Below are 24,183 nucleotides of genomic sequence, written 5' to 3'. Positions count from 1 at the left end.
TTATTATTAAATACCTTCTGTTTTGCCACAGCCTTGATCCTGACTGGGCCTCCTATAGATGCTATTTTTTTGCTTTCAAAACACTGACATATGAAATGTAGGTGCTTATTCCGTGAATGACATAGCTGATTCTCAGGCTCATGTCTGATGTTGGCATAGCCAGTGCTACCCTATGACTAACTGCACCATTCTCAGAGAAAGCAAATTTTCCCACAGGTATCCCTAATAGATTTCCAAACTTATCTTTTTAACTCAGATCTGATTCTTTTCACGTAGATCTGAGAAAATGTTTTATCATCTTGCTACTATATAAGGTGGCATGAGCCAGCATGGTTTAGTGGTTTGTGTGTTGGTTGGACTATGAATCTGGAGGCCAGGATTTGAATCTCTGCCTGGCCATGGAAACCCACTGGGTAACCTTGGGCAAGTCACAGTCACACAGGAAGGCAGTGACAAACACCCTCTGAAGAAACTTGCCAAGAAAACCCTGGGATAGGTTCACATCAGATATGATGTGAAGGCACACAAACAACAAGGGGGTAATACTATGTGGATGAAAAGATTATCTGCATAATTGTGTTTTAATATAACTGTTTGTGTTTTTATTTGTGACTGCTTTTGAAGCTTCGTGTTAATTGTCTTGATTCCCAGTTTAAGGAGAAAGGCTGAACATAAGTCCAAGGAAGAAAGGAAAAATACATGTTTATGGGCATATTATCTGATGAGGAACCATGCTGTTTACCCAACCCTAGTGGATCATGAAGTGATGGTGTTGACTGCTAATTTGGTAGATAGTGTTTTGGAGGAAATGAAGCCACTATGTAGATAGTACTGTATATACTTGACTATAAGTCGACCTCGTGTACAAGTCAAGGGCAGGTTTTGGGGACAAAATTGTGGATTCTGATATGACCCGTGGATAACTCGAGGGTAAAATTTAGGGGCATGTAACAAAAGATAAAGCAAAGGGAAAACAATGCCAAAAACATACAGAATTCCAGCAGTCATAACTGTTTGTGGTCATACAAAAGGTTGGATGGATGAGAGAATAGAAGGCATCAATGCCTTTAGGACAGATTACACTCTTGCCTTTCACCAGGGGATGCTTCCTTGTTTTATATAAGAATTAAAGTACAGTTCTTACATTGACCCATGGATAGGTCAACTCAGGTTTTTTGGGTCAATTTTTTGACTATAATTTTTAGACTTATACATGAGTATATACAGTAGCTATATTGAGAAGAGTAGCCCTGTGAGAGCCAGTGTGGTGTAGTGGTTTGAACGTTGGACTATAATTCTGGAGACCAGGGTTTGAATCCCTGCTCAGCCATGGAAACCCACTGGATGACCTTGGGCAACTCATACTCTCTCAGCCTCAGAGGGAGGCAAAAGCAAAACCTCTGTGGTATGTTTGCTTTTGGGTGGTCATAAGTCAGAAATGACTTGAAGGCACACAACAACAATAACAACAACACCTCTTTCTGAAATTACCAGACCTGGTGGACTGGTAGATTTGCTGCTGAATTCTTGGCACCAGTATGTAATTTTAAAAAATAACCTATTTTGTTTGTTCTGTTCTAGGGTCGTCATGTTAAAACAGGGCAGCTTGCAGCTATCAAAGTTATGGACGTCACTGGGGTAACGTATTCTTGTTTTTTGTGGGTTTTTCGGGTTATGTGGCCATGTTCTAGAAGAGTTTCTTCCTGACGTTTCGCCAGCAGTTGTGTCTGGCATCTTCCCACCCCTTGACCTAAAGTCAAGGACGCCTCAAGAATCATCTTTCACATTACAGCAGGAATAAGGAACCTGTCACTATCCAGTTATTGATGAACTACCACTCCTGCCCCATTTGACAAGCTAGCTGGGACTAGTTGAAAATTAAATCTACCACTATCTGCATGGCCATAGGTTCCTCAGCTACTGATTGATTGTTAAGTGCCATCAAGTTGGTTTCAGCTTAATGGTGACCTTATAAATGAGACACATAAGAGAGATTCTGTTATTAACAACCCTTTTAAGATCTTGCAAACTCAAGGCTATGGTTTCCTTAATTGAGTCTATCCACCTGCAATGTGATCTTCCTCTTTTCCTACTGCTTCCCACTTTACTGAACATTATTATCCTTTCCAGTGAGCCATGACATCTCATAATATTTCCAAAGTATGATTGTTTATATCTCATAATGTATCCAAGGGTTTCAGGAAAGCATTGAAAAAATTCAATTAAAATTGTTTAAAACAGTAAAAAATAATTTTTTCGGACTGAAAGCATGTTAACCAATGTGACAAATTAAAACAAGGCAGTTTAAAACCAGTTTAAAACCATTTAAACCCATGTATATGTGTAGATTTGGATGACTGATCAATTAGGTCCTAGAAGCTTTAGTAAGTAGCCTTTATGTATGTATGTATGTATGTATTTAGTTAGTTAGTTAGTTAGTTGCTGGAATGACACCAGTGTTCATGCCAATTGGGTGTCTAAGGGGAGGGTGTTCCTCAACTGGGGCACAAGAAGATGTCCTCCCACAGTGCTTTGCTCCACTGAGGGGGCTCTCCAGCAAATCTCAGTCTTTGGGCAACCTTACAAATTAGATGGGACTGACCACGTTTTAAGATATTGGAGTTACAGTGTTGTGCTTGGGGGGAAATCTCATAAAAATGTGAAAAAGAATGAATAGGTGATTGCATGAACAATCGCTGTGATAATGATACATCCTCTCAGAAACTGTGAAAATCTTAACACTGAAGAAGAAATTATCATCTTTGTTTCTATAGAGGTGTTCCTACTTTTGCTGGAAATTCTATTACTACAGCTAAGAGGGATGGGAAGGCATTTCAGGACCATTTCTTGTTTGATCCGTTCCTTCCACAGCAGCTTTTAAAGGACACTTCTGCATAATCCACTCAGATACAGTGTGGAGACATAGGGAATGATATAAAGAAAATAAGCTACTTTCTTCTTTTTCATTTGCCTCCTGCTACTGGTCCTCCATATCCCACCTTTACTGAATGGGAGCTTTCCAAAAGGAATTAGACTAGATTTCATTTCATAGAATCATAGAGTTGGAGACCCCAAGGAACATCCAGTGCAACCCCCTGCCATGCAGGAACTCATAATCAATGCACCCCCAACAGAAGGCCATCCAGCGATCATTTAAAAACCTCCAAAGAAGGAGACTCCCCCACTCTTCAAAGGAGCTTGTTCCACTGTCAAACAGTTCTTACTGTCAGGAAGTTCCTCCTAATGCTGATGTGGAATCTCTTATCTTTATCCACGGAATGCTGCCGTGGCTATATTATTTTGGTAATATTAGGGGAAATAAATAAGTTGCAGCTTGGTGTAAGAAAGCCTTTGAAATATAGAAGTCTTTAAGTTTTGTTCCTCACAATAATTAGCTACACAAGAGCATGCACACAGCTGTTGTATAGTTAGAAAATGTCCTACTGAAAATGCATGAATATGGTCACTGTGGAATTTACATGACAAAAAGAGCAGGGATTTTCAAGGTATTAAGCTTGTTATTCCTTTAAGAGAAGACAAATAAACTGTATGCTTGCCAAAGAGCCACAGGGGAAGATAGTATAAAATTACTAAAGCTTTTGGAAACATAAGCACTTTAGGGGTTACTTAATAAGAGTCTCACTTCGCTCAAAATCACACACCATTTTAAAGCTTTATTGTTGCATTTCTTGCCTGGAAATACAGTGTGAGATTTCCAAAAGAGCTTGTATTTAAGACACAATTAAATACAGGATTTAAGCCAACTCCATTTGTTCTTACTCTCATTCTGCAGCATCAACAGCTCCCCCTCCTTTTCTCTCTTTCACATACACACCTTCTTCCTCCTTGCATAGAGATGTAATTCCTCTGTAAGTTTCTTTTCAAAGGTAGCAAATAGTAATTTTGGCAATTTTCTTCCTACTGTGAGAAAGTCTTCGAAAACAATATAGTTTTCAAATGTTATTCACAATTGGGAGCTTATCTGTGCAAAATTTGCACATAGTGGTTTTGCACAGAAATATTTCAGTGCAGAAATATTAATTCATTTGTCAAAAATGCTATTTTCTGTGCAAAACAACCACATGTGAATTTTGCAGAGAATAAGTCTCAGACTATGAAGTTATGCATAAGTCCAGGATTCTTCTTGTCAAGGTTTCTCAGTACTTGAAAAATGAATAGTTTCACATATTCTTTCCACCCCTATTCTCTCTCACACACTCTCCTCTCTTTCCCTTCTCTCTTTTCTCTCTGCTTTTCCATTTCTTTTAACTTTATAGATGTTTTTGCAGCCATTTTGCTTTGAGGTTTAGACACAGATGTCTTTGACTTGCTAAATATAACTGCCCATAATCGGCCCTTACTTAAATGATACATTTAAATGTGTTTTTAAAACTTATCACTTTAATTATAAACATTTGATTCTCACTTGTAGTTATAGTTCATACCCTTCAACATGTTAAGCACCATCAAAGTGTGGTCAAGATGGGGAAAGTTATTAATAAGGAAGAACCTGCAAGCTATGTCAGGCTACATCAGCATGCTTTTTCGTTAGCCTACTGGGAAGGGCAAGATTCCTTACCCTCATGTCCTCTACCCCCACTTGAATTAAGTGGTTGCAAGCTACTTTTGCACTATAAACTCAGGCGCGTTACAGACCGCCCAGAAGGGGCATTCTTGCGCCGCTGCTGGTTGCTGCGTCTGGGAACCGCAGCATCCAAACTGCGCAGTTCCCAGACGCAGCAAAGAAGAAGCGCCGAAATGACGCTTCTTCTTCCACCCCGGATGAGACGCTGCGAGGCACTACTCGCGCACTCGCAGTGTCACATCCGGTGCGCGACATGCGGATGCTATGCATCCAGCATGTAATGATGGCAGCACCCATGTGTATAGGGCGCCGCCATCTTTATGCCCTCGTCATGTGCTAGGGGTGAGGCTAGGGTTGCCATAGCACGGCCCCCCCCGTGACCAGCACGGTTTTGGGGGGCCCCTCCCGGTCACGGTCCGGTTTGGGCCCCCACCCGTGCCTGGTCCCCTGTTTGGGGGCCCGCTCCGGCCATTGCCGCTGCCGCTAATGCGGCTGCTGCGGCGCCAACCCACCTCCTCCTCCAGGTCGCCTTCCTCGCCTCCAAGGCGAGGGCTTGAACACTGCCCAGCCCAGGCCTCAGTAGGGGTCAGTGGCAGGCGCGCGTGCGCGCGCACGGAGGGAAGTGGGGCAGGGAAAGCGAGGCCCCATTCCCTTCCCTGGCTTCCTCCCCTGGCGACGGAGAAAGCCAGGCAGAGGTTTGGGGCTTCGCTTCAGCGAGGCCCCACTCCCTTCCCTGGCTTCTTCCGTCGCCGGCAGAGAAAGCCAAGCAGGGGAAAGAGCCTTTCCTCTTTCTCCTACTCCTTCTGCCTCCTCTCCTCCTCCTTTTCTTCCTCCCCTTCTTCCTCTTCTTCTTCCTCCTCCTCTTTCTTTCTTCTTCATCTTTTTCCTCCTCTTCTTCTTCCTCCTCTCCTCCTCCTTTTCTTCCTCCCCTTCTTCCTCTTCCTTCTTCCTCCTTTTCCTCCCCTTCTTCATCTTCTTCTTCCTCCTCCTCTTCTTCTCCATCTCTTCTCCTCCTCCTCCTCCTCTTCCCCTCTTCCTTCCCTTCTTCTTCCTCTCTACTTCCTCCTCCTCTTCTTCTTCTCCTCTTCCTCCTCCTCTTCCTCCCCTTCTTCTTCATCTTTTTCCTCCTCTTCTTCTTCCTCCTCTGCTCCTTCCTCCCCTTCTTCCTCCTTTTCCTCCCCTTCTTCTTCATCTTCCTCCTCCTCCTCTTCTTCTCCTCCTCCTCTTCTTCCCCTCTTCCTCCCCTTCTTCTTCCTCTCTACTTCCTCCCCTTCTTCCTCCTCCTTCTTCTCCTCTTCCTCCTCCTCTGCCTTTTCCACTCTTCCTCCTCTTCAATGCCCAAATGTGCTGTTTGGAATGGGGGAGGCAGGTTGGCCAGAAAGGGAAGTCCATTTCTGCCATCTGTCTAGGAACAATGTCAAAATGTCCTCCATTTTGGTCATGCCTAAGAAACATGCATTTCTATTAACACTTTTTTAAAAAGCATCATTTTTTTTGCATGTCCTCCATTTTTACAAAATATGTCCTACATTTGAAAATTTTGTCCTACTTTTGTCCTACATTTGTCCCAGTTTCGAGGTCCAGAATTATGGCAACCCTAGGTGAGGCCGGTGTGAACGCTAGGTCCTCAGCCAACCCCTAGCATGTCATGGGGGCGCTGGAGGAGCCCGTCTGTAACGGGCCTCAGTTTGCAGCAGATGAAGTAAAATGAAAGCTAATGGGGAAGTGGGAGGAGGGACATTTTAAATGCAACTGAAAAAGTGGGATAGCAGAAGATTAATCAGAAATGTCTTTGCCAAATTGATATGTAAAGAGAACTTGTAGCACTTTGGGACTAACTGAAAGAAAAAAATTGGCAGCATGAGCTTTCACAGACTTAACTCTGCTTCCTCAGATACATTTACATTCTACAGACTAACATGGCTATATCTTTGAATTTTGCCAAATTGGTACAGTTGGAGGATTGGTATTTTAGGCCCAAATTGCCAGATGATACAGCTTTGTGTAGGTTTCAAAAGTGTGTCCCCACAATCCCATTCCAGTTAGGCAGTCCAGATTGAGATCTTGGAATGTTTGATTTGAAAAGGAAATAGTTGATTTATTCATGACTCTGATCATGCAGAGGTAATTACTTCTGCTGCACTCCAAATAGGTAATCCACTGAGTTCCTCATTACTAATATTCTATGACTATTATGCCATTGTATAGTATAGGAATGTGCTTTCAGATTCCTCTAAATGTCCAATTCAGACATTACACCTTGGAAATTTTGGGGGGAAATGCAGAAGACATTGCAAAATAATTTGACTGCAGCATGAGACTACCACCTAAGTCACCTTTCTTCCTTCCTCCCCTCTTACACACATAGATACATAAGCACACACACACACACTAATGAATTAACTCATTCCTTTCTACTTAACAGTAACAAACTTTTGTAAAGAGGCATAGGGATGGATGAGGGATGGTGCCCCCCCCCCCATGAATTGAGTAATACTAGAAGAGTAGCCACATGAGCCTTTTACTAGTCTTCGTTTTCCTGATTATGTTTACAGCAACTGACTTTAAAAATTGTAATCTTGATGGAGTTGACTTTCTACTCAACATGTATACCAAATAGGTGGGAGGACTGAGTGGGACTACACTGGTTAGTCACACACTCCATTTACCAGATATTTGACATTAATAAGAAAACAACTTTTATGTACATAGCTCTTTGTCATCTATACTGTTTGCGTGGTCACAGGAAGGGTGTAAACAATTAATGTGTGTGTGCTGGACGTGGAGCTAATCATTAGCTGCTAATGGATGCTTTCCAATGTTACCGTCATAGAATCATAGAATTGTAGAGTTGGAAGAGACCACAAGGGCCATCCAGTCCAACCCCTTGCCATGCAGGAAATCACAATCAAAGCATCCCCGACAGATGGCCATCCAGCCTCTGTTTGAAGACCTCTAAGGAAGGAGATTCCACTACACTCCGAGGGAGTTTGTTCCACTGTCAAACCGCCCTCACTGTCAGGAAGTTCCTCCTAATATTGAGGTCATGTCCAGTGAAAGTACAAGGCAGCCCATTTCAAAGAGTGTAGGTGGGAGAGAGTGTAAGTAGTAGAAACAAAAACAAGTTCATAGGTGTGTATATCTAAGAAGGAGAGAGATTGTGAATATATAAGGTGTGTTCACATAGCAGCAAATTATCTAAGTTAGTACAGTGAATCTTTTCCTGAAAACTCTTGTCTGAACCCAACATTCTGGTCCTGTTGGACTGTATTCATTTATGGGTAAAACAGCAAAGCTACACCTCACTTCGTAGTATGGGTATATCCTTAGACCAATTGATGTTTATGGTCTCAGTCTAGTTGTAGTCCCAATTAGAGTAGACCCATTGAATCAATGTGGTCCTTATAAGTGTAGACTTATTCAGAAATTGATTATGTCGGCTTGCTCAGGGACCAGCAGTTGCATTTGGGCCTATATTTTAGATTCAAAGGCTTTCTAATTCTCAAAGAAGTTATTTCTTCTGAGGAAGCTCTATCTGTTCAACAAAATAAAACTTCAAATCCAGTTTACTTCATTTAACTCCATTATATTATGAAGCTATTAGCTATAAATTTTGAGTATGGAACTTGCTGACAGAGAGTAAATGGATAAATACTAACAAGTTGGACATTATTTGTTCTAAATAAAATTGGGGGAGGAGGAGAAGGGAGGAGAGGGATGAAAATAAAAACAAATCAATTATAAAAAAAGATGAAGAGAAGTAATGCCTTATAAGCCTGTTGGTGATATGGTGACACTGTTTTTTCTTCTTTTTTATCCAGGATGAGGAGGAAGAGATTAAACAAGAAATTAACATGCTAAAGAAATATTCTCATCACCGAAATATCGCTACTTATTATGGTGCTTTCATTAAAAAGAACCCCCCAGGAATGGATGATCAGCTCTGGGTATGCAGTTTTTTTAAAAAAAAAATAATAAGTATTTTAAGAAATACTCTTTATAATACATTCTTTGTAGTTCTGTATAGCTTATCTGCATGCATTTCTTCAAATCCCTACACTGTTTAATGGGAAGCTGTGAAAATATCTTCATTGATTTTTCTGGTTTTTAGGCTGGTAGTTTCTTTGTCTTTTCTAGTTTGTGTTGCATATATGCATTTGCATGTATTTATCAGTGTGTTTTTAATAGTTGTTTTTGATATTTATATTAAGAAGAATTTGAAAAGGATGCTTCTTTTTGGACTATAACTTCAGAATTGCAGTGCAAAAAGACAAAACCTTAAAATTTTTCCAAGTGCTGTTCTTAAATCATATAGACACATCACTGTAAGACAGACAGCATTTGTACTTCTTCTGGCATGGGTTATAGTTTGAAGGAGGTACCATATCCTTCTTTCAGGAGTCAGTAAAAAATAATGTGCAGTAAAAATTAGGATGCTAGACTAGGAGAGGAGAAAGTGTTAGAGGAAACAGAACTGCCACTCAAAATGGCAGCTTCATGTCAGGCATGCTTCCATACCCCTTTCCCCTCAAAATATACTTTGAAGTCTGTAGTACTTATCACTTGTTCTAACACCAGCATTCTATGCATTTTCCTGTTTCAGCTGCTTGTTCTTGGCTGCTCCTAGCAGAGATAGGGAGCTTCAGAGCATAATGAGATCAGGACATGTTGTAAATAGTACTGGCGATTGTGGAAGAGGAACTCTCTCATGTTCTGCTATTTTTAGGAGCAGTCCTGTGTTTCTTGGGCATGATTCAGAATCACCAGGGATTGGTTATAAATAGTTATCAAAATGTTTACATTATACATTTTTTGTGAAGTTTAGCAATATGCTCAGAAATGGGTCAAAATAACTATGTATGACTGAATGACAAATGTGATGATTTGGGGGTTCAGATTTTAATCATTTGTGTGTGTGTATGATCCAGACCACACATCCAGCAGATTTCCTTTGGGCCATTTTTGAGAGCAGTAGGGTGTATTGTGCCCCCCTTCACTAAATCATTTCATTTTGAATGCCAGATTGAATTAGTACTTGAGAGAATTCCATCCTTCCTGCTATGGAGATAAAGCTGTATTTATTTTTTTACTGTCGTCTTTGTTGGAATAAAACTCTTTGTGATAACACCCAAGTAATTCTCTTTATCGATGCTCCTGGAGGTGATACAGGAAAATAAAAAGCCAGAGCTTTTCAATACAGATTACTATCTCTTCAGAACAAGCCAGGTTTCTGACATATTGTATTGCCATCATGCTTGGTAGCGTGCACCTTTCTATTTTCATGGCACATATTGCTCAGTAACAGGAGAAAAGCCAATAGTGTTGATTAAATACAGTTGCTTTCTTCAAATCAGAATGCTGTCTGCAACAAATTCTGGCAACCCAGGTGCTATGCCATAGGGCAAAGCATAAGAAGAGGCAGGCACCCTGCTGGATCAAACCAAAGGCTTACCAGTTCAGCATTCTGTTTACATTGTGGGCTACCAGTAAAAATCATTCTCTTGACAATGGCAGTGGCACAGTGGGTGAAATGTGGGAGAAGGCCTTCTCTGTGGCTGTGCCAAGGCTGTGAAAGTCCCTGCCAAGGATGATTCTTTTGGTCCCTTCTCTCATGGCTTCCATAGTGTAGCTATGATATATTTTTCTGTGAAAAAAATACAACCCTGTTACTCACACGGCTGAATTTATTTATTTATTTTAGTTTACCTGTTCCTGAATTTTAAAACTATTTTATCTGTTGCTCATTTTAGTATTGGTTACACAGCCTACCAGTTGTTACTGAATAGAGTTTGGAGCATCAAAGATTCAGATTCTGTGCAAGAATCTAGCAATCAGAGAAGTATCATCAAATAATGCAAAAATTACAAACAGTGTGAATTGTGCTATTGTGATTCTGTTTATGGTGATTTATTCCCCATGTTTTGTTAGTCCATTAGGAATTTCTCCCAGAACATGTATCGCTATTCAAACAACAGTAGTTTTCCTTTATTTTCATAGAGATGCTGAATCTCAGTTTGTAGGTCATCAGTTCATCATCATCATCATCTTTATACCCCACTTTTCCCCAAAAACTGGGACTCAAGATGACTTACAATTTAAAACAAGTACAGTATGGTTAAAACATACAAAAGGTCAACATTAACACAGAACTAAGTATTAAGAACATTGAAAACAATAGTGTATTGAACAGTATTATCATTGTAATGTGTATGTTGTGTCTTGTAATTGCTTTTAAGTTGTAAGCAGTCTTGAGAACTAAGGCCCTGCGCAGACAGGCAGGAAGGGATGGCAAGATGCTGCCCCTTTCTGCCCTGCATCATTGCCGTGGCGCTTACATGGTGCCTGCAGCGATGTGCTCCAAAAAGGAGCCACGAAACACGGCATTTTTCTGCGCCGCTGCCAAGGCACCTTTAGCGTCTTGGAGCAGCACGGTGATGTCTCTTGTGTGATGCGTGGTTTAGGGGCAGCACATGAGGTATATCATTGACTGCAGACACTCTGCGCTCCCCAGCGCTAATTTCAGCCCCAGGCCACCACAATGCGGCAGTCTGTACCGGGCCTAAGACTGGAGAGATGAAGTCCCAAAATATCTGCAAGATCACAAATTCTTTGCAGTTAGTCTAGATTCTGAAAATAATATTTTTATCATTATTTAAGTAAGGAAGAGTAGACAATACACTTTGAGGCTCAAGCCCTAGGTTTCAGGCCTGGATTGCTTTGCTATCAGAGTCACGCTGGGAGCTTCCATTTACTTCCACAGACCTGTCTCGCTCCTCCTTTGCCTCTTGCTTGCTTCACTTCATTTCTGCCCTATTTCCTCTATCCTGCCTGCCTTACTTTAACATAACCTTCCACCTGCACCTTGCCTTTAAAAAAAATCCACTTGGCTTGGCAAGTACTAAGGCGCGTTATAGATGGGCCTTTAATACGCCCCCGTCATGTGCTAGGGGTTGACCGAGGACCTAGCGTCCACACTGGCCTCACCCCTAGCACGTGACGAGGGCGTAAAGATGGCGGCACCCTATACATACGGGCGCCGCCATCTTTACATGCTGGATGCGTTGCGTCCGAACATGTCGCCCCGGAAATGACGCCGCAAATGTGCCCCTTGCGCTTTGCGGCGCCTCTTCCGGGGCCTCAGAAGGAGCGCGATTTCCGTGCTCCTTCTCGGCAGCATCCAGCAGCCGCGCCGTTTAAAGGCTGCGGCTCCCAGATGGTGCAAGTGGCGGCGGCAGCAGACCGCCGCAATACGGCGGTCTGTAACGCGCCTGAGTCTGACAACATTATTCAAACTGGGAGAAAGCCACATGTTTTCATAATCCTTTACAGAACTCTGGAAAAGTTTATAATATGTGGGAACTTGGTGTTTGAAGTATCAAAAGAAAAAAAAGGAAGGTTATAGAAGTTGATGGTGTGTGTGAGAGTGAGTGTGTAGCAGTGTGCACCAAACAGTGCATTAGTTTACTTCCTTCATATCTACTTACATTTTGTCCTATCTCAAGGGTACAGAGCACATAATGTGGATAATACAAAAGAACATTTGTTATTGCTATATTGCTATGTGCCTTCAAGATGTTGCCAATTTATGGCGACCCTAAGACAAACCTACCAAGAGGTTTTTTTGGCAAGATAAATTCAGAAGGAGTTTGCCTTTGCCTTCCTCCAAGGCTGAGAGAGAAAGTGGTTTGCCTTTGCCTTCCTCCAAGGCTGAGAGAGAGAGTGGTTTGCCCAAGAACACCCAGTATTGTAGTCCAGCACTCAAACCACTACACCTTATTGAGTGCACTATACCCAAAATTTGTATTATAAAGCAGATATGCATTCCTTTCCATAGCTTCACAAAGATAAATCCCTTCAAATTAGCATCCAGGTACTGCACCACTCCCTGCCAGTTGTCTCCCCATTTGATTATGTGATGATCAACAGATAACCCACCAACTTGTCTTCCTTTTAACTACTTAATAGTTGCCACTAAATTGGGAGTGAAGAGCAGAGGAAGAAAGAGTGGTTTACTCTTGCCCAAGAACTCTTGCCCAAGATCAATCAATCTAAGCATCCTACTCTAATTTCTATGAATCAGCAGCCTACTTGATTACTTTCCGTTGCTGTACTTGGCCCTGCCCTTCTGGGATTTTACAAGACCACTGCATTGATCCTCTGGTGGTAGCTATTGATGGTACATGAAGGCTAAGTAAACAGAGTAAGAAAAGATAATCCATGCCATTCTTATTGGTATTCCTGAGTTGCTTCTGGAAGTGTTAATTATATGCTATTGAGCCCTACTTTAATTTCAATATGTTAACACAAAGCACATATCTGCAGGGTAATGTAGGTGCTAGTTGCCTAGATGTTTGTCACCTGTCCTTGTTATCTAGAGTGTATTGAACTGATTGACAGAAAGGTTTTGCCATGCATGCAAAATGATGGTGCCTTTTTAAAAAAAATCTCTTGTATGTAGGGTCTGGATTGATATGACATTCAGGCAGAGATTGCTGGGCTGGTGAGAGCACAGAGGGAAGGTTGAAGAATACTAGTGACAGAGCCATTCCCCAGAGGAGAAAAAGCACTTGCCTTCCTGTCTAAAGATGGAGTGCTTTGCTTCCATGGCAACCCTCACAATTTAGGTTGGGAATCGTTGGCAGATATATAATGAAAGGGTAGAGGGGTTGAGAGAAGAAAACACACATGCAGATTTTGAAACATAAATATATTTTTGCCAAGGGTAGGATCTCTGCCCTTGTTCCACTGCAGAAGGAAGAGGGGAATTTCTCATTGATTTCTCAGATCTGTATGATTGTTAAAACGTCTATTACACAATATGTTGTTTTGAGGATAATGTGAACTTAGAGACTGAACTCACACTAACCTCTGATTTTGTGGAAACATTGACAGTGAACTGACAGTTTCAGCAAGTTCTAATATGGCCATAGGCTTTTCTCTCACCTCTTTTACCTCTTCAGTAAATGATTATTGAAGCAATGGCAGATGGCTGTCTTTAAACAGTGGCTGGTAAATGACCCAAGCCAGAAATTGAATCCTTGGTTACATAGGCTCAAGGATGAATACTGATTGTAAGCAACCATCTTCCAAATGGAAGAGAACAGGTGTACAGTTCAAGCTGGATTTGTGACCCATAAAGAATTTTGCAAAGCTGACCTGGAATGGAAGTCTAGCTTTTGTTACTAGTAATTGGCAACTCTGTTCTCCTATTCTATTCTGCTTTGGTCAGGCCTCACCTGGAATACTGTGTCCAGTTCTGGGCACCACAATTAAAAAAAAAAATATTGACAAGCTGGAGCATGTCCAGAGGAGGGCAACAAAAATGGTGAAGGGTCTGGAGAGACTTAGGAAGCTGGGTGTGTTTAGCCTGGAGAAGAGATGGTTAAGAGGTGATGTGATAGCCCTATTTAAATATTTGAAGGGGTGTCATATTGAGGATGGAGCAGGCTTGTTTTCTGCTGCTTCAGAGACAAGGAGATGGAGCAATGGATGCAAACTACAGGAAAAGAGATTCCACTTCCATATTAGGAGGAACTTCTTGACAGTAAGAGCTGTTCGACAGTGCCTCAGAGTATGGTGGAGTCTCCTTTGGAAGGCTTTAAACAGAGGCTGTTTGTCATATGTTGGGGGTGCTTTGATTGTGTATTCCTGCATGGCCCTAGAGGTCTCTTCCAACTCAATGATTCTGTGATTCTAACTCATTACTTCCAAGCTGTGGAATCAGTGTTCCTCCACCAATGTTAGTGAGAAAACCTGCTGAGGAAGGATAGTCTCATTCTGAATGTGTAGAGGAATGCCAGCAGGCAAAGTGATGCCATATACCCCCTTGTGCTTTCCTTTAATTTCTGGGGTACTTCAGTTAGTCAGGGAGTTCTAATATATCTAGTGAGTGGTTTGCCTTCTGCACTTCATTGTTTAAAAATTAATTTTGAGGAGGTAGAAATCAAGGGCAGACTGCCATGGAGGATTGAGCGAGCTGGTAGCCTCTCTGAGATGAACTTTCAAATTAATGGATGAACTGGATACTGTTAATAATGTTGGTCCCATCTCTTTAATATTTCATAGCTGCAGTGTGCCAGGGAATGCATTCTTCATTTTCATCACATTTTAATTATGAACTGTGTGTACATAAAAAGACACAGTCTTTGTTTTGGCCTCAAGTAAGAAAGAGCAATGGCTGCATGGTGGCTTGCCTGTGTGTTCATTATTTTTCATACTGTTATGCTCCAGAAACAAAAGCTTGCCTATTGTTTTGAACAGAAAAGATCAGAGCCTATTTTTCAGCTTTCCTAGTTTTTGTAGTCTCTTCTGGGATGCATTGATTCAGTTAAGTTCACCATTTATGTCCTTAAAAAGGCAGTTTAGAATGACTGTTTAATGGGGTGAGGTCAGCCACAAGCCATTTGTGAAGGCTTATAGGTGAGCAGCTAGCCCTATGAATGGTTCATCATTTGTCCAGACTTAAACCCATTACTATCTTGAAACATGAATGGACAGCAGCACAATGAGCTGTGATTTTAAGGTTAGTTCTGTTAGATAAAAAGATCTTTGTGATGGTTGATGTCTCTTGTTACCAGTGGTTTGAACTGGTACCAACTGGAACAGATGCAGTCTTCTCAGCTACTCAGGATCAAAGTAACTTCCACACAGATTTTCACTCAAATGAGGGTTTATTGACTTTGTTGCTATTTACACTTTACAGCAGGCTACTATACATCTATACTCTTTCAGAGTCCATGCTAGAAGCTTGAATGTGACATCAGTCTTTGTTCTCTCACAAGATCAACCTTCCCACCAAGTGGACACACCTCTTTCCCATGAAGTCACCATGCTACACAGAAGCATAACAATAACACATTTGTTGATATTATGTCTCAGCACATGTCCTTGAAGACTTGCTCTTCCAGGCCTAGGCTTTCTGGCCTGCAACAGGAACCATTTTAAACCTTAGTTAACCATTGCCACATCTGAACATTTTCAATACAATTTAGAAATATATTTTAACAAGTTCATATCCTCCTTCATTCCCATTAACAAAATACAGGTATACCTCAGGTGTATTCTTTAACAGAAGCTTTTGGTACTAGAGGCAGAAATAACACAGAAGGAATATGGATGGTTTGCTACACCACAAAGAAAAACATGTTCGACATACACGTGAAATTAAACGATCAGTTCAATCTTGCATAAGTAAACAAAAACACTTTAATCTTCTAAAAACTATTTCAAAACGTCATCTAAAATACATCCAGAGAGAAGGAGGAAGTTGATTTGCTTTCACCAGCTTCCATTTTTTTATGATTTAATTTGGTAATCACTTTTTAAAATGCAAGTGATAGTTGATGGGCCAGGCTTATCTGCTTTCCCTTGTTCTCTCTGTATTGGTGTTCACACATGCTCTAGAGTTAGCTGCTGTTTACCTTGCCTGTTGTAGAAAGACACACAGTTGTGATAAGATCAACTAGATAGAATCTTAATCTTTTCCAGCTCATGTTTATTGCATTGTTTACTGAATGCACACTGCTACAACCCTCCACCTCTTGCACCTTCCTCACGTTGCTACTAAACAAACTTCTAGCTGGTCAGAGGATGAGGAGGAGGTGGGTGTCTGGGCGCATGTAAAAAAGGCTTCATGAAAAGAAGTTTCTTTGACAGAGGCTTTGTTAACTGATGCATACCTCCAGTTTGGTCAGGCTTCACATTGCATTATAACATACAGACAGAATCTGTAGCAGAATATTGTATCATAGAATACAGCTTTTTAAGATTCCAGCCAATCAACCATTTAGCATGCCTTTTTCCAGAATAATTCATTGTATGACCTCATTTCCCTGGTTTTCAGTTTTATCCTTCCCAATGTTCTGCCAGCATTCTCTGCCCACTGAGAATGTTTAGTCTTCTTATGCTGTTTGGGGATTTACCATCTCCTTTAATTGTTTTAAAAATGTGTGTGGCTTCTCGAGTTTCCCTAAGCCTACTGCTATCTTGCTCTTTTGTGCGGTGCATGTGTGAGTTAGAAAAAAACAATCAATGTTTCAGAGAATGAGTTTATTATTAGCATATAGAATAGATCAATTATGTGCTTTACCTGCTTAATCGCATAGTACTACTTAAATTGATGGTCCCTGGACTGATACTGGTCCCTGAGCCATTCCTCTTTGCTGGTCTTGGGTGAGTGTGCAGGAGAGAAAAATAGTTGTAGCCAATAGTTCAAATTTGTTGCTAGTCTCTGGCACATTGGGAAAAAAGATTGGTTCCCTTTATCAGATAGCCCGAGAAGCACTGTCAGACTGCACCTGCGCTGCAGAAATAATGCAGCTGACACCACCTTACCTGCCGTGGCTCAACACTATGGAATTTGGGGATTATTTATTTATTTATTTATTTGGAATATTTATACCCCACTCTTCAGCCATAAAGGCTCTCAGAGCGTCTTACAAATGGTAAATTAGACATTTACCTGCCCTGAGGCTTACAACCTGAAAAGACATGACAGAGAAAGGAATGGCAGTGGGGAAGGGGATCAAGTCCAGAAATTCTCTCTCTCTCTCTCTGAGGCCTGAACCATGGCAAATGGACTGGAGGAAGTGCTCTCCTTCTTACTCTGGGCTAGCCCCGATGGAGCTGGCCTGCCTCTCTCTCCCTCTGAGGCCGGATGGTAGTTTTGTAGTTTTGTGAGATAATTACCCTCCTCTGTTAGCTGTGGTGCCACAACAGACCGCAAATCACAGAATTCCATAGCATTGAGCAATGGCAGTTAAAGCAGTGACAAACTGAATTATTTTTGCAGTGCAGATGCAGCCTGAGATTATGTGAAACTTGGAGACAGATTAGTTTTCCTCTTTTAGAAATAGTATATTATATTAAGAACTATATATTCTTTGTGCATCAACAGGGAAGGAAAATGCCCAGTGGGAAAGACAAAGCAAACCATCATAAAGTATTAGGAGCAAAGGCTGCTTCTTCTGAATTTGCCAGCCCTGAATAACTATCTAACTTGTTTGGTTGGAAGGAATTTTGTGCAAGAATTGAAGGCATATAACTTTTCTATAGATTTATATGATATTATTGCCTGTCTTTTCAATTACAACACTTTTTCAAAAATTCTCAAAACTATGGATAACAAAGTTATAATTATTTAAGTAATCATTCATGCAGTCAGTTTATATTCTGTCTTCAGAATGAAAAGACAAACCTAAGCCATCAAAATCATCTGTCCAAAGTTCTTTGAAACAAGAAATTCTTGACCAATCAGTAAAAAGATGGCAAGAACATCTTGTCAGAAGATATTCTGGCTCAGTTTGGGCAATCATATATATCCTTGCTTAATAAATCATTATAAGCACATGCTTCATGTATCAGCATACATTTCTTTGGTGCTGCTTTGTTCCTGTTTTGCACAAAGACAGGAACCATCATCAAGCAATCCTTGATATCTGAAACAGCAAGCAACCCATGATTCAGAAGTCAAACTGACATTAACCACAGCTCCCAGTTTTGATGTAATGGGAATCTATGTTAAACTGTGGCTTCCTTATTTGTTTTGATGTTTGTAAAGGGGGGGGGGGGGGGGGACAAAGAGGCTGCATGTAAATGCAGAAAGTTTCTGTGTATCCTGATAAACCTCTCTAAACATGGCTGTTAGCCAAGTTTAAAGGAACAAAGAGTCTAATGGTACCTTACAGCCTAACAGTTATTTCTCATAACTATTCATGGACTACATATGGCACCAGATGCAAACTGCAGTCTGTGAAAACTTATATATTTTTTTAAAAAGCATTAGTTTTACTAATTTTTGTTTTGTTTTTGATATGATAGTCTGTCACACATACCTTCCTCAAAATTGCCATGGCTTGATGGAAATGTATTTGGTTGTATTACAAGATCAAATCTGTGCTCTTGTATATTATACATATTTCTTTTTGGATCCTGTACTGGGAGAAAGGAAGAATGTATAAATGAATAAATAGTATTCAGTAAAATAAAAACCAGCTTTCCTGTCCACTCACACGCAAAAGAGGCACAGGAGAAATGTTTGAGTGCTGTTGGTTTCAAAAGCTTTAGCAAAAACACTTTAAAACCTAAGATACTTTTTTTTCAAATCTGCCGTGAGCCATGGGAAACCTTGAGCATGCTATTTTCTCACTTTATTTTCTGATCTGTTAAATGGGAATGCTATTTTGTGCCTTCAGGCTGACTCTGACATGGTTACACTATCATAGAGTTTTCATGGCAAGAAAAGAGGTTCAAAAGTGGTTTGCCATTACCTTCTTACAGTGATGTGACTTGACTGAGAACACCCAGTGAGTTTCCATGGCTGGTTGGGGATTTGAACCTTGGTCTCCTGGAACCTAAGAGCCTATACAGACTGGTGGTATAGTCAAAGGCTTTCATGGCCGGCATCCATAGTTTTTTGTGGGTTTTTCAGGCTATGTGGCCATGTTCTAGCAGAGTTTCTTCCTGACGTTTCGCCAGCATCTGAAGATGCCAGCCACAGATGCTGGCGAAACGTCAGGAAGAAACTCTGCTAGAACATGGCCAGCGCACAACCGCCCGAAAAACCCACAAAAAACTACTGGTTGGTATACTTAGGCATGGGGACATGGCATACGTAGGCTAGCCACCCTGATGCCGCTGTCACACTGCACACCCAACAAGCATGGCAGGGGTGTCATGGCGCTCTGTGAGCATAGCATTAAACATACTGTGCCAAAGAACACTGAAAAGTCACCCACCGCCACGGCTAGGGCCCCTTTCCGCAGTGCAGAAAGTGGCTGCTTTTGCAGCTTCTTTTTGCGCCGTGAAAAGGCCAGATCGAGGCTGCAGCGTGTGGTTGCCAGCCCTGATCCAGCAAGGAAAGGGCAGCACAGAGCCACCCCTTATGGGCCATCTTGTTGAGGCTATAATACCATGTTGGCTTTCCTAAACTTTGTTACCTGTTACAAAGTTGTTTCAGGGGATGAAGGAAACAGACATTGCACAGTGTGTTCCGTGGTAGAACACTGTAGAGTTATTACAGTAACTGTTGTCACCCTTTTTCATGAAGGCAGTTCTGGCATGTCCTTTGTATTCTTTTGGCCTTTCAAACCTCCCAGGCCAAGGGGAACGTGAAAGTGAAAGGCATTGCCATTATTTATGATTGCTTTTGTCTTTCAGCCCTTGTTTCTTGCCATGTGTGTGTTCACTGGGTTATTGCAGCCAGGGATACTTTTGATTAATTATAGATTGCATTTTGTTTCTTTTGCCAGCTGGTGTGGAGTTCTGTGGCGCTGGCTCTGTCACTGATCTGATCAAGAAACAAAAAGGAACACTTTGAAAGAGGAGTGGATTGCTTATATCTGCAGGGAGATTTTACGGGTATGTATCCAAACTCGGCTAACCTGCTTCTGCCTGTCGATAACAGCAATGTTGCTTGGGCCCAGTGCAGAGTCATGCTGGCTCCTCTGAATTTTTTTTCATATTCCATCAAGGAATTCCTGCCTACTTCCTCATGTCTTTTTTCTTGCACAAAACACTCCTCCTTTCTCTTATCAGATTTCACATTTGTTGAGCATCACAAATGACGGTTTAAGACCTTGTCAAATATCACATGGCTCTTTCTTTGATCCTGGTTAATTTCTGTAGGAGGAAAACACTATCCTGTGGTTTTGAACAACAGGGGAAGGAAGTAGAGATCTCTACTGGGAAGAGAAAAAAGGAATTGCACATTTCAGACTGTCTCCTGAACAACAAACCAAATTTGCAGAGTGCTAAGTGTTATGTCTAATCAGGTAGCTGGACCAGGAATTTGGTGCTTGGAAAAGAGATGCACCTTGGAAAGTGGCTCCTAAAGCTTAGCGAATAATCTAAGTGAGAAGTATTGTAGGTGCCTGTAGGTATGAATGATTCCTAGTCACTTAAATATGATGCATAATAAATGAGAGAGAGTTGGCTCTTTTCCTTCATGACCTTTAGCCCCATTGTTCTTTTTGGAGGAAAAGAGACTCTTTTTAATTAATAATATCAAGGTATATGTAGATTAGAATTCCATTTCCTTTAGAAATACTGGAAATAGCAAAGTAGTGTTATGCAAGAACACAATAGAAGATTGTTTTTGTTTCGTTTTGATCCAGCACCTCTGAATTGCATTACAATATTGAATCATGGAGGCGGGAAATTGTGCTTTTTTTGTCAAAGTCACTACCCTCTACTGTTGAAATTGCAGTGGGGTGAGGAATCATGCTCCACTTAAATATTGATTTTCAGCATTGAAGGGACATCATTGAAGTAAATTGTGGAAAACTTGTCTGTTAATTATAGTTGTATAGTTACAGTAAGAAGATTGTCAGGTCTGTGTTAGTTTCCTGTAGATTTCCTTCATGGCAATCCATAATCTATTGAACCTTTGATTGTCTTCTCCAATGAGAACATGAATCCAAATCAAGCCAAATCCAAGCATAGTTTACTTAAACGATACACCCACCCTCTTGAGAAGAAAAGTACTTTTCAAAACCATGTTCTGGTCATTTAACAATTGTCTAATGTCTCTAGTAACTGAGAAATAAAAACTAACTATTAATACTATTTCTGGCCAAATTGGGGCTTACCAGTTTCCACCTGTACTCACTATGTATTTTGTGGGCCATTGAATTCAATGGGTACAGTCCAGAAACCATTCATTCTTAGCCTTCTACTAAAAAATTTCTTATACAGTACTGCAGTTTTACAAAAACATAATGGCTACAATACTCATATAATCCCCAGTTCTGGAACCTAGCCCATGTCAGGTCAACATAAAAGATATACAGTCACAGATACTTAGCTTCCTCAGCTACAAAAACATTAAGTGCTTAGCATTAGTGCATGAGTGATCCATGAGACCACTTGGGTATTCAAAAGTGTATTCTTCTAACGTGCTTTCAGCTCCCTACAGGGTTAAGTCAGGAACACAAAAGAAATGGAGGAATCAGTGAAATGTTTCAATCAGGAATTGAAAATGGGATCTAAAACATTCCCATAGTGGTGCTTGCTCTCTGGTGTGCTGACAGAGCACTTGCTCGGTTACAGTAATCACCTCCCAGCTGCAGCACTTTAGCAACTTGATATGAAAGGCAAACAACTCATAAGCCAATCATCTATTGTACTGACTTTTTATTTCTGTCTCAGGAAGCCACCATTACATGTTGTTGTTCTGTTGTTTTCAACTTATGGTTACCCTAAGGTGAACCTGGTAGGCAGCATGGTGTAGTGGTTTGAGCATTGGACTCTCAGGACCAGGATCTGAATCCCAGCTCAGCCATGTAAACTCATGGGGTGATCTCTCAGCCTCAGAGGATGGCAATGGCAAACCCTATGCAGAAACTGCCAAGAAAATCCCATGATAGGGTTGCCCTAGGGTGGCAAGAATCAGAAAACAACTTGAAGCACACTACTGCTATCACGGGGTTTTCTTGGCAAGATTTGTTGAGAGAGGATTTGCCTTTGCCTTTGCTTCCGCTGGAGGCTGAGAAAATATGACTTATCCAAAGCCAGCCAGTAGGTTTCCATGGTTGAGCAAACCTGGTCTCCGAGTTGTAGTCCAATGCGCAAACCCTATACCACACTGGTTCTCCGGTTATGGTTTAAATTTCCAGCTGGAAAGGCTGATTCCTAGAGAGCAGTACATCCTGACTGTTGAGTTGTTCACAACAATACCCATCCATTTTAAATGTCAGAAGATGCAAGGTCTGCTAGTTTGGTTGGTGGACATGTGATCATCTGGGACATTTGTCCTCATAACCATGTCTGAGTCATATTTTGAATCAGCCTTGTTTGTGTGAGGAATGAATATGGTTTATCAAAGACCTTCCAAGTCAATAGTTTGGCCCAAACATAATGTCTAATTTCTTAGCATAAATTGGGAGCACCCCCAGTGGACTTCAACCAGAGCTTGGATAGGTTCCTTTCCTTATATTACAACTCTCATGAATCCATTAGCCCCATTGCAGGTTCTCTGTGCTCTGCTATCCTCCATTGATATTGTCAGTTGAACATTTTATTCTTTCATTATCAGGATTAAATTTTTGCTAAAGCTGTACCTGCCCCAGCCTTTTTGCTAACTGTATTTCACACCAATAAGATTTTGAGGCTGTTGTCAGAAGTCATATGCTAAGTTTTGTTTTGATTTTATAGTTTTTTGTGGGTTTTTCGGGCTATGAGGCCATGTTCTAGAAGAGTTTATTCCTGACGTTTCGCCAGCAGCTGTGGTGGTATTTCACTTCGAGAATAAATATCGGAATAAACCCTTCTAGAACACAGCCTCATAGCCCACAAAAAACTATCAATGCCAGCCTTCGACTTTACTTGTTTTTTTTATATAGAATTCAAAGATAAATCCATATTAGTCTGTAGGATCAGCATTTAGATCTTGTGCACTTTCAGACTAACTGCAAAGAAGTTGGCAGCCTGAGCTTTCGTAGACTACAGTCTACTCCTCAGATCCATTTGGTTTATAATTTATATGGATGTATGAAATGTAATGACAACCATGATTTTACTTGAACTAAAAAGATAGAGAAGGTGCCCATCCAAGAGGGGAAGAAAGAGAAAAGAATCTACATGTGTTCTCTAAGTGCTAACAAAACTTGACAGCAGGGCAAACCAATGGCCAAACAGTGAATCTTAACACGTCTGTGTGTCTTAAGCTACTGTCCGTTTACATTTTGAAAAGTACTTTTTTGGACTACAGCTCAATGCTGGTTGGAGAATTCTGAGAGTTGTAATTTAAACTTTTCCAAGCTCTGTTTTTACCAATGGACAGGAATTCCCTTTGTTTTTGTGTAGAACTCATGTGAGGTGGACCCCGTCAGCTTTACTAAACCAGATTTGCATATTGCAGTAATCTGAACAGGATGATACCATGGCAAAAATATTCTTTTAAAAAAGGAGCCTGTGGTCAGTTGACTCACTAAGGCTGGTGAACAGCACACTTAGTCATTGCCATGTTCAGTCATTAGCTGGCATAACACTCCTGTTTAACTATATACAGAATGTCTATTGGAATATATTTTCATGGTTCTGTGTACAAAAGATCTAAATTGCTTTAGTTCAAAAATAAAATGGGTGCTTCTTCATTCTGTTGGAAAAGATTGATGTAACTATTAAGAGATAGTCATCCTCACATCCCATTCTCTTTGACTGTGACATTTGTTGTCCTGTGAACGTCAGGGTTGATTTGGCTGATCTGGCTAGCTAGGCAGATATTTCCTTCCTCTCCCACCACTCTAGAGCGGTGCTTCCACAGCTGCACACTCAGTGGAAGAGGACGATCATCCCAGATATAAAGAGAAATAATCACAATAGAAGTATTTCAATTTCTTTCTTTCTTTTTTAAAGTTCAGAGGTCCTAAATACTTGAAAGCCGTGGATCCCAAAACTGTGCACCTTAAGGGATTTTGGACTTCACTCCAGAATCCAAGACTATGGCCAACATGGCTGAGGTTCTGGGAGCTGAAGTCCAAAATCTCTTAAAGGGCACAGTTTAGGGACTAATGCTCTAAAGGTACCGATCCCATTTGATATTGGAAGCTAAACGGTTCAGCCCTGGTTAGTACTTGGTTGGAAACCACCAATAAATACCA

General features: G+C 41.0%; 1 protein-coding gene across 8 annotated transcripts in view; it reads left to right on the top strand.

The window, feature by feature from the left end:
* The window catches only part of TNIK (TRAF2 and NCK interacting kinase), a 368,566-nt gene that overhangs the window by 174,468 nt on the left and 169,915 nt on the right, over window positions 1–24,183 (top strand). For all 8 annotated transcript variants that reach the window (XM_042456004.1, XM_042456002.1, XM_042456007.1 and 5 more), the window contains exons 3-4: window positions 1,582–1,638; window positions 8,407–8,532. In XM_042456004.1, coding sequence (XP_042311938.1) covers window positions 1,582–1,638; window positions 8,407–8,532 — 183 coding nt within the window. The remainder of the gene's footprint in view (window positions 1–1,581; window positions 1,639–8,406; window positions 8,533–24,183) is intronic.

This window comes from Sceloporus undulatus, chromosome 3, assembly GCF_019175285.1.
Source record: "Sceloporus undulatus isolate JIND9_A2432 ecotype Alabama chromosome 3, SceUnd_v1.1, whole genome shotgun sequence".
Classification (NCBI taxonomy): Eukaryota; Metazoa; Chordata; class Lepidosauria; order Squamata; family Phrynosomatidae; genus Sceloporus; species Sceloporus undulatus.
Note: the sequence above shows the minus strand (reverse complement) of the source record. Positions and strands in the feature narration are given on the sequence as shown.